The following is an 11,052-nucleotide window of genomic DNA, read 5'->3' as shown; positions in this document are numbered from 1 at the left end:
GGGCCGAGGGCAGGGCCAGGGGCAGGGCCGGGGACCGGGGCACATGGGGGGGACGCGCGCGACAGGCCCCGCCCCCGGGCCCGGCCCCCACGCGGAGCCGCTCAGCGTCGGCGGCCACCTGCGGGTGGGCGGGGCCCGGTCGCTCGCTCCCTCCTGGCCCGCCCCCTTCCCCCTCCGGCCCTCGCGGGGCCCCAACCCCCGCCCGGCTCCCGGGGCCGCACGGCCTCCCGAGGGCGCCGGGCAGTGCACGCGGCCGGGGTCTTCTCGCCCTGGCCGGCGGGCAGGCGGCTCCTCGGGGCGCGGCGGTGGCTGGACCGCGCGCAACTGGCCGGGTGACCGCGGCCGTCCTGCCAGAGACTTGCCACCGCTCCGGGGTGGGAGTGGGAGTAAAAGTCCCTTAGGTGCGGTGAGTTTCGTGTCCACTTTTATCCCGTGGTGGCCTTTCTGCAGACCTCGAAACCCCTCCCTTCCCCCACAGTAGCCCCCTTGAGCCGGAGCCCAGGGGGAGGCAGCACTAGAAGGTCGGGGTTTCTGTGGGGGAAGGGAGGGGCACTGCGCTGTCTCCCCAGAGGCTGGCACCTGACCAGACTCCCCGGGGCACCCAGTAAATAGTGAATAGAAGACTGCCCAACTGCTAAGCCACTGGGCAGCGGGGGTTCACAGCTGAGGTTCACAGAGGTGAAGCTTCTTGCTTGCACAAAGAAATGAGGAGCGGCTACCCCAGCCGGGCCTTCCGAAGGTTCTGTGTGTCAGACCTTTGCCAGCCTGGTTCAGAGGCCCCAGAGCACCCATCACTGCAACCACAACTGAGTGAAATAGCAGGTGCCCACCTGTTCAAGGCAACACCATAGATAGGACTGACTCCGAGTCATCTCAGCCCTGAACCCCCTGGGAGGTGGGAGCCCCCAGACCATACTGCTGGTTTGCCATTCAGCCATCTTGTAAAAGGGGGTAGCTTGTGGTAAGGAGGCAGCCCTGTCACAGGCCCCTTCCTGCAACCAAGAAGCAGCCAGAGAAAGGGACTCTCAGCAGAGAGGGGTGAAGGCTGCTCACTTAGTCACTTAGTCCCTCTGCCAGTCAGCTCCCCCATCCCATACCTGAGCACTCCTGCCTGGCCACCAAGCACATGGGCCAGGCGAGTAGCTGTGAGTCCATCAGGAGGGAAAAGGCATCAAACCAATTCACAAGCAAAGCCATGGCTTTCAGTCCCCGTGAACGCGCCCCCAGCCTCGGGCACCCCCAGAAGTGGCCGAAATGGCAAGGAGCCCCTTATGAGCTGCGTGGGGCTGGGTGAGCTGAGGCACCTTCCTGCCGGGAGGCGGGATGGCAGCTGGCCCCCTTAGCCCACTCACTGAGCCCCTGGCCTTCCACACTAGCAGGAAGCAAACAACAGCCAAAACAACACACCTGCAACAGGTTGTGCAGCCTTGGGCAGCTTCCTTCCCCAGCAGAGGCGGGGAAGTAGGGGGAGCATTTCCGCTGTCCTCTCTGTCTCCATCCTATGACTCTGTGCTAGGTCTTTGTTTCTTCCTTTAAGATGTCACTGCCCTTTGAGAAAGTTGGGGAGAGTGTGGGTGCATAGGGGGACACCTTCCTTGGAGTTATTACAGAGGAAGTGGGGAGGGAAACTGAGGCAGTGAGGCCTGGCGTTCCCCCAAGCTCCCCAAAGCCAGTGGTGGCCCCAGAGAGAAGCCCCATTACCCAGACCTTAGAAAGAGGGTGGGGTGAGGGATGAGCCCTGCCAGTCTAGGATAGATCTGGGGCACAATTACACTGTTGTGGTTATCCCCAAGCACTGTTTTATCTCCTTACCTTCACTTGCTCTTCACGACTACCCTATATGAAGTCACTGTGACTGTTATCCCCATTTTACAGACAGGAACCTGCAGCACACAGAGAGGGTATATCTTCCCCAAGGCCACACAGCATGTTAGTGGCAGAGCAGGACTACACCCCAGTGCCTGAAGCTCTGGCCCAACCCTCTGTTCTAGCTCAGGCTTGAGTTGAATTGGTAGAGGCACCAGGGTCTCAGTCCCAGGGTCACAGGCTGTGGGGACCTTTAGTCTCTGCTGCAGAAATGGCTCCAGTCCAGGGGACTGTCCCTTTCTGATGCACAGGCGCTGGTGACATTAGGGACAATGGTGTCACAGCTCTTCTGAAAGGAAAAGGGGCCCAACTGCCAGCAGGGGTCCTGCCCACTGGGCGCCAGGGTGGATGAGAGGCAGAGATCAAGGCCAGGGTGTCTTGGCTGGTTCCCTGATGAGCCACTTTCCACCTGCACCCCTCCATCCACACCCTGCCCCAGCCCTCATCCTGCAGAGCAGGTCCTGGATCCAGCACTGGAGCATGGCCAGGGGGATCCCCCACCTGGGGCCCAGCCACCGTGGCCTTTGCCTTTCACCCATACCCAGGTCAGGGCTCCTAAAGGAGCCTACACAACCTCTAGTAAGTGACCTTGGGTGCTACCTCTTAAAGTACAGTAACACCTAGGCCTGACCAGGTGGAGAAATGGAGGTGCTGGAGTCTGGGATGTTCGTATCTTCTACATGTATCCAGAGTCTGCCCCTTCCTTTCCATCTCCACCTCCTCCACATTGGCCTGTCATCTTCTCTTACTCAGACCATTGTTATAGCCTCCTTAATCATTTCTGTGCTTCTCCAGATTCCCACCCCTCCTTTCCCCCAGATCCTTTCTCCACCAAGAGCAGAGAGTTCTTAAAAACTCAGAACAAGTCACTCCCTTCTTAAAACCTTTGGTGGTTCATTTTCCCCTATCAGTTCCCGGTTGTTCTAACAACATTAGTTGAAGACTTTCCTTTCTCCATTGAATTACATTGGCACCTTTGTTAAACATTAGTTGACGTTGTAAGTGTGAATATGTTTCTGGACTTCCTCATCTGTTCCATTGATCTATCTATCTATTTATTTATTTATTCTTATGCCAATATTATACCATCTTGATTACTACAGCTTTGTAATAAGCTTTCAAGTCAGAGTGTGTGTCTTCTGATTTTGTTCTGTTTCAAAATTGTTGTGGATATTCTGGGTCTTTTGCATTTCCATATAAATAGTAGAAACAGATTGCCAGTTCATATAAAAATCCTGCTGGGATTTTGAAATTTATATAAAAATCCTGCTGGGATTCCAATAACCATGTATCAGCTTGGGGGTGGGAAGTGGATATCTTAACAGTATTGAGTTTTTCAATCCATGATCATGGTATACCTCTCTAGTTATTTATATATTCTTAAATCTTCCAGCATTTAAAAAGACTTCAAACTATTTATTGAAAAGTATTAGTTGCTATTTACATGAACAATGAGAAAGAAACTCAAACGGCCAGGCCAATCTATAGAAGGTTACATCTTTTTTTTTTTTTAATTTTATTTATTTATTTGACAGAGAGACACAGCGAGAGAGGGAACACAAGCAGGGGGAGTGGGAGAGAGAGAAGCAGGCTTCCCGCGGAGCAGGGAGCCCGATGTGGGGCTCAATCCCAGGACCCTGGGATCATGACCTGAGCCGAAGGCAGACGCTTAACAACTGAGCCACCCAGGTGCCCCTATAGAAGGTTACATCTTGAGATGATCATCATTTGTGATGAATTCAATTTTTGTTTTAAACCAAAAGTTTATCTCTCAGATAGTGTTGAAATATATGCACTTGAGTGTCACAAAATGGTTTCTTTATTTGATGTGAAATCTCAGGTAAGAATCTTTTAAGGAGATAGACTAGCAGGACCCAAGCTAGAAGAGCTGGAGTTTTATAAGTTCCCTGCGGGTGATGAGGTGTTCCAAATAAACTAGGTGGGGCTGGACATCCTCCAGTTGGGAAAGTATGTGGTGATTATGGGAAAGGCTTGGGGCCCATGGCATCAGTGTGAACAAGGTCATTTCTCATGCTAGAAGAGACAGGGCTTCTTGGAGTCACCAATATGGCTACTCCAGAGCTCAGCTTTGAGATGGATATTTGACTGGCCAGTTTGGATGACTTGCCAGGTGGAGGTCTATTCTCAGGCAATCAGCCAAATCTTCTACTCAGAGAAGAAGGAAACCTGGGAGGTTGGTGCATCTTTGATAGGTGGTATAAAAGTCCTCAATTTCAATGGGAGTGCCAAAGGATCCATCTTGGTTCAGATATCTGAGCAATGTTTTGTTGTTTTCAGTGTACAGTTCTTGCTTATCTTTCATTAGACCTATTTCTAAGTATTTTAAGTATTTTGATACTATTGTACACGATGTTTTAAATTTCATTTTCTGTCATTTGTTGCTAGTACATAGCAATACAACTGATTTTTGTATATTTGCCTTATATTCTGCAACGTTGCTAATATCGCTGATTAATTCCAGTAGATATTTGTAAATACCTTAGGATTTTCCATGTAGACAATAACACTGTCTGTGAATAGAAGCAATCTTACGTTTGCCTGTATTATCTTTGTGTCTCCTTGCCTTATTTCAACGGTGAGAACCCCCAGTATAATGTTGAATAAAAAAGGTGAGGGTGGATATCCTTGCATTGTTCATGGTCTTAGGGGGATGCATTCATTCAGTCTTTCACTGATACCTGTGATGTTAGTGCAGGTTTTCTGTAGACACTTTTCATCTGGTGAAGAAGCTCATTTTTAGTTTATTGAGAGTTTTTGTCATGAATAGGGGCTGAATTTTGTCAAGTGCTTTTTCTGTATCTGTTGAGATGATCATTTATGATTTTGTGTTGATTCTATAAATATGGTAAATTACATTGATTGATTTTCTAGTGTTGAACCAACCTTGCATTCCTGGAATAATTATATCTCAATAAAGTTGATTTTTAAGTTTTTAAGGAAACAAAAGGGGGGATAGGGGAGCTTAGGGTTAAAAGGGATGTAAAAGACATACTTAATCACAATATGTAGACTTCATCTGGATCCTGATTTTTTAAGTATAAAAGAAACACCCTCTTTGTGAGCATTTGGAAATTGAACACTGACAGGATCTTGAATGACAGCAAGGAATTACTGGTTTTGACTAGATGTGATATGGTATTGTTGATAAGGGGGTTTTATTGAGTTTTTTTTAAGTTTTAGAGATATATTTGGAAATATTAATGAGTTAAAGTGTTTTTTAAAAAGACTTTGATGGTCCCTCATCACTTTTAGCATCAAATGTAGAGCCCTGTGCTTCCTCCTCGGCCCTCACCCACTACACCCTGATTGCACTGGCCTGCTTGTGGTTTCTTCAGCGTGTCAAGCTCCTTGCTGCCGTATGGTCTCTGCACTTGCTGTTCCTTGGCGATGCCTCTCTGACCCCTCCCTTCCTCCCACCAGACCCGTCCCTTGTCAGATGCTGTCATGCTCACACATAGTAGATGCCTGGAGTTTCAGCAACAAGATGGAGGACCGAAGGCTCTGGACCCTTCTCCCTCTCCCCATTGCTGTTGTCTTCGACCGTCATCAACTCTCACGTGTACTGCACTGCACCTGTCTTTCTGGCTACACTCACCGCCTCCTCTAATCCAGGGTGGCTTTCCAAAGGGTCGGCCCTGACTCTTGTGGCCACTTGTCTGAACATAGATACAGCCTATGCGTCTAACCAAGGAGTAGGCCCCTCTTGTCTTCTGTCTCTCCTCTGCCACTCAAGGGCTCTGCACCTGCTAGTTCACAAAGGGGCCTGGGAACGTGGTGACGCCAAGCACATCACCCCACAACCATCTCGTGGTTGGCACCAGATGCCACTTTGCTGCTGCCCAGGCCTGGGCACTGGCTCCAGGAACAAGAGTGTCCTTTAGGCTGGACCCCAGGTGGCCCGTCCCTGCCCAGAGGGAACACAGAGTCCAGTAGTTTGGGTTCTTGGAAAAACTGCATCAGGGAGTTTAATAAGTGACCTGCAGGGCTGTTTATCACCATTGATGGTCCCCGACAGCCTCAGCCTGGAGGTCAGGTGGTGCTAGGGGGCTGGGTCGCCAGATGGGGCCTTGGCCAATGATTGCCTGCTGGCGGCTGGAAAAGCAGAAGTGGACGCCGATGCTCCCTTGGAGCTGGCTCCAGCTGCAGCTCGCCGGGGAGGCTCCTCCTCCACAAGGGGACCATCCCAGTGGATGCGGGCTGGGGTGGGTGGAGTCAGGGGTGGGGGGCACAAGGCTGGGAATCCCAGCCCGGATTCCAGGCCAAGTCTGCCACTAACTTGCTGCAAGACATTGAGCAATCTGTCCTTTCCACCAGCCTCAAATGGATTAGAAGGTGGGGCAGGAAGGAGGCAGAACTGAATGGACACTCCCTCAGCGGTTCTTCAGGTCTTGAATTGCCGTGGTCCCTCCTCTTCATCCTGCTCCCGGCCCTCCCCCTCATCCCCATCCTCCTTTCTTGGGGGAGTGGAGGCAGGGGGTGCCTGCAGGCTAATCTCCCTGGGCTCTGGAGTCAGAAGGCCAGGGTTGAGCTCTTCTCCCAGCTCCAGGCTGTGTGAGCTTGGACTGGTGGCTCACCTTCTCTGAGCCTCCATTCCTTCATCTTTGCAATGGGCATACTCTGTCTTGCCTCTGGATTGCCTGGGAGAATTAAAACTCAGGTCCATACGGCACTGGACATTCAACAGACAGTTTGCAAACATGAAGAGCCAGGGGCAGACTGGGAAGCAGCAGGCAGGAGACAGCAGGGGTGAAAGAGGAGTCGCCGGCACCTCCCCTCACTCGTTTCACCTCTGCAGTGCGTCACCCTGGGACTGACCTTTTCATGGGCTCCATAAAAAAATTAACAGCCCAGCAAACAGCAGGGCTCAAGTTGTGACCTATGGCCTCTAGGATTGCACAAAGAGGGGCATCTAGCCCAGGGAAGGTCCTCATAGGTGGGTGCTGGACGAATGGGTATGGGGGGGTGCTTGGAGGACCCTGCCCCCTCGAATTTCTCCTCCGCCCAGCCTGAAATCCCACCATTAGTGACTTCTGTGGCTTACTTAAATCACGGATGGCAAACTACAGTCCCCACCAGTTTTTATAAAGCCTGCAAGCTAAGAATGGTGTTTGCATTTGTAAATGGTTGGAAAAAAATCAAAGGAAGAATATTTCGTGACATGTGAAAATTGTATGGACGTCCAACGTAAGTGCCCACTAACAGTTTCATTGGAACACAGCCATGTTCATTCACTCTTGCGCTGACCTTGGCCCTCCAGTGCTGCTACGGTGAGGGGAGTGGTTTCAACAGAGACCGTTCCGCAAAGCCAAAAGCACTGGCCCTTTACGGAAAAAGCGTGCAGACCCCTGGTTTAAGCAAAAACAGAACCAAAAAAACAGCTTTGAAAGTGGAAGCGTGGGGCGCCTGGGTGGCTCAGATGGTTAAGCGTCTGCCTTCGGCTCGGGTCATGATCCTAGGGTCCTGGAATCGAGCCCCGCATCGGGCTCCCTGCTTGGCGGGGAGCCTGCTTCTCCCTCTCCCTCTACTATTCCCCCTTCTTGTGCTCTCTCGTTCTATCAAATAAATAAATAAAATCTTAAAAAAAAAAAAAAAAAAGGGGAAGCGCCCTGGGAAGATTCTGGAGGGGCTGTCGGGTGGAAGCCAGGAGTCCCAGTCTAACCATGAGCCAGTCACCTATCCAGCAAGTGGCTGGGTCACGTCCCCTCTCCGAGCCTCGTTTTCTCCATCTGTCAAATGGACACAGCGACTTAACCCAGCAGCGTTTAATCCAGCATTGCTGGAAGTCTCCGTTTACATAGTCTGATTATCATCCACCCCTTAATGAGAAATAACTCAAGACGGCTTTCCTCCTTGCCCAGATGAGAGCATGAGGATACAAAGGGGGAGGTGACAGCGTCACACTGAGCAAGGCGAACAAGGAGGAAGGAAGGATCTCTCCTCTTCAAAACCACGTGCAAAAGAGCCTCTTTCTGCCAGAGGCCGTGACCAGGGGCAGCCGGCCACAGCGTGGTCGCTGATGCAAGGGCTGCAGACAGCCCAGGGTGGGGCCAGGGGGGTGGGAAGAGAAGCAGTGCACGGCCCTTCTGCCGAGTCCCTGGAGGCTCAGACCCTATCCCAGCGCACTGGAGACACGCCAATACATACACAGATGCTCTAATCCTGTCCCTTCCCAGCTCATTCCATCAAAGCCAAAGTCCCTGCAATGGCCCAGGGACCCCAAGGATCTGACCCAACACCCTTACCTTTCTGATGATGACTCCCTCTTCTTTCCCCCAACCCACAGCAGCTCCAGCCTCCCCCACCTTCTTGCAGGATGTCCAGCAGAGAGCACCTTCCTACCTGCGGCCCAGGGCTGCTGGACCAGAAGGGTGGTGGCCTCCCCCCACCCCAGGCAAAGCCCCTCCTTACCAAAGCAAAGTAAGTGGGCGAAGAAATCGAGTTGGTTAAAAGAAAACGGTTTTATATTATAGGTACACGCGCGGGGTTCAGGGTGAAAGCACCCGCTATGGGCAGAGGAGGGCCGCTGCCGCCCTCCGGGGGGTCTGTCCCTCCCCTCGGGCCTCCTGTGTGCTGTGTCCCAGCCAGGTCTCCCCGGGGCTTGGGGCAAGCCTTGGAGGAGCCGGCCAGAGAAGCAGGCTTCCCGCTAGCCCTGCGAGCTGGCTTCACCACCTAAGGGCAGCCTTACGCTCTTGACTGCTGAGCTCCACCTCCACGGGGGCAGGGGGAGCTCGGGTCCTGTCTGTCCTGGGGTCAAGGTTGCAGGCAGGGTCCTGTTTGCTGAAGGGCTCGATGACGCACAGGGGTGGGAGATGACATCGCTTGCCACAGCCGGTGGCGGTGAGGGCAAGGGCCACCTGCGCGGTGGGGGCTGGGCCCGCTCCTCCCTGTCCTCTACCCCCGGACGTCACTGGCCCAAAAGCTGCGGCCAGTGACCACGCCCCTCAGTAGGGATAAGGGGACACTGCGATGAGCAGGACGAAGACGCTCTGGTAGCGCGGCGCGGCGGCGCGCACGGTCAGCCGGTAGAGGCCGGCGCGGGTGAGCGCACGGCGGGTGTAGACGGCGCCGTAGCCGGCGCGCAGCGGGCGTAGCGCGAACGGGCTGCGCGGGTCGGGCTTGAGCACGCTGAGCTCGGTGCGGTTGGCGGGGACGCCGGCCTCGGAGAAGGCGGCCAGGCGGGCCACGTCGTGGTGGGCGCGCACGCCCAGGGGCAGCGGCAGCAGCTTGTACTGCAGCGTGGAGGGGCCGCCCGCGCTGCAGTCCAGCGAGCAGCGTCGGAAACACGTCCTGCGGGCGGGACACACGGACCGACTCGGGTGGCCGGCAGGGCGCGGGCCGGCGGTATAAACCGGCCCTCAGCCCCAAGCCCCGCAGTACTCCCAGGCGCTGCCCGTCCCCTCGCCCCCAGTGTCTTCTCTCCAAGCACCACTGTTAGCCCACCTTAGAGATCAGCAAACTGAGGCCCAAAGAAGCTAGAGACGTGCCCCTTCCCATGGGAGCGGGTCCCATAATCCCATCGGACTTTCCCAACGCACGCCCGGGGGCCAGTCCGGTGGGCAATACAATTTAGAGCCCTCCAGGTCCGCAGGGAACCCCAGAGCTGAGTCACCTGCTCTGGATTTGCAACGGGGGAGGAGGACTCAAGGACACGTGCTTAGCCTTGCCAGGGCATCCATGCCCCCTCCCCCCTAGCCTAGGCTTCCCAATTGGTAGAGTCCAGGGCAAGTCAGCTTCCCTGACAGGTGCTGACAGCTTGGGTCCACCAAGGTCCCCGTGTGTGTGCATCTTTACCAGGATCAGTAGCCACAGTGAGTGGCGTGAAGATGTGTTTTGTGTTTGTGTGCCAGTGTGTGTCGAAGTCCTGGGGCTTTGGGGGGTTTCTGGGTGGTGTTTATGTGTGTGTACCTGTGTCTAGGGTTTTCTGTGTGTAGTCATGGGTCTCACGTGTACGTGTACACGTCTGCCCCCAGGGCCTTATGCTCCGGCCGCAGCATCACTGCACTAAACGCTAATGTCCAAATGAACTTGCACCCCGAGTGACTGCAGGAAGGTGCTTTCATGAGGGCACCCTGCCCTGTGGGCACAGATGCCCCGCTCGGGAATTCTGGCAGGGTTGGACCCCACGGGCCCTAGCAGGGCCCCTGCCTGACACATGGCCTTTCTGGAGAAAGGGTCCAGCTGTCCAGGAGCCAGAACGTAAGCACCCAGCTCCTGGCAGACAGTGTACCCCCATCCACCCCCAGCCAGCTCAGCCCTTACCCTGGGCTGGAGCCCTGCCGGTAGGTGGCCGGACATGGCGTGTCCACACACTGGTAGCTGCCACGGGTATTAAAGCACATCTGGCTGGGACCACACTCGATGCCGTCCTCCTCACACTCGTTGATGTCTGTGTGGGGGAGGTTGGCAAAGAGATGGGGAATGAACAGGTGGTGCGAATGGAAGGGCCCGGGGCAGGAACCACAGAAGGCATGGGAGCAGGGGTGAAGCAGGAGAGAAATGCCTTCAGAGGACCAGCAAGGCGGGCAGCCCGTCTCCCCTTGAACCCAGCCACCCTGATCTAGGACAGCCCAGCTGGCAGGTCCTGAGCACCTCCCCAATCTCCCCAGGTGGGCACCCTGGGGACCTCTTGAGCCTGGAGCTGGGCTGCAGGGTCTGGAAGAGTTGGGGGCTGCCCTCGGACCCAGAGTGCCGACTGCCCACGACCCCTGCCTGTCCCAGTGGAAGCCCCACCCTTCTCAGAGGACATTCACAGATCCTCATGGCAGAGAGCAAGGGATGGAGACAGGCAAGGCAGGCCGATTCCCACTTTCCTGGGATGGGGCAAGCGGCAGGGCCTGCTCCAGCCCCAGAGCACATTCAGGAGAGCACCTTGGCTTGGGAGTTAGGGGGCTCCCCGCTGCTTAGCAGCTGCTGCCTGGCTGGAATGCTGTCTCCGTGCCTGCCCTCCACAGGTCTCATCCAGCCATTGCCAGGAGGACCGTGTTAGCCCCATTTCCCCAGGAGGCTGAGGCTCAGAGAGCTGAAGTGAGCTGCCTGGGGACACACAGCAGAGCTGCGGTCCACCTCCAGGGCTGCTTTCGGAGCCTGCCCGTGCAACCGCATACGTAGGTCCTGCTTGGAGGCTTCCGGCCTGGCTGTGGGCCCCTGGGGTGCTCTGAGCTCCTC

General features: G+C 54.8%; 1 protein-coding gene across 1 annotated transcript in view; it reads right to left on the bottom strand.

The window, feature by feature from the left end:
• Nucleotides 1–8,597: 8,597 nt before the first annotated feature.
• The window catches only part of HMCN2 (hemicentin 2), a 150,859-nt gene continuing 148,404 nt past the window's right edge, over nt 8,598–11,052 (bottom strand). The window contains exons 91-92 of the mRNA XM_044920435.1: nt 10,147–10,387; nt 8,598–9,174 (exon numbers count right to left, since the gene is read on the bottom strand). Of these exons, the coding sequence (XP_044776370.1) occupies nt 8,829–9,174; nt 10,147–10,387 (587 nt within the window). The 3' untranslated portion in view covers nt 8,598–8,828. The remainder of the gene's footprint in view (nt 9,175–10,146; nt 10,388–11,052) is intronic.

The sequence above is a fragment of the Neomonachus schauinslandi genome, chromosome 13 (assembly GCF_002201575.2).
Source record: "Neomonachus schauinslandi chromosome 13, ASM220157v2, whole genome shotgun sequence".
NCBI classification, from domain to species: domain Eukaryota; kingdom Metazoa; phylum Chordata; class Mammalia; order Carnivora; family Phocidae; genus Neomonachus; species Neomonachus schauinslandi.
The sequence above is the reverse complement of the archived record's forward strand: the minus strand, read 5'-3'. Positions and strand labels throughout refer to the sequence as shown.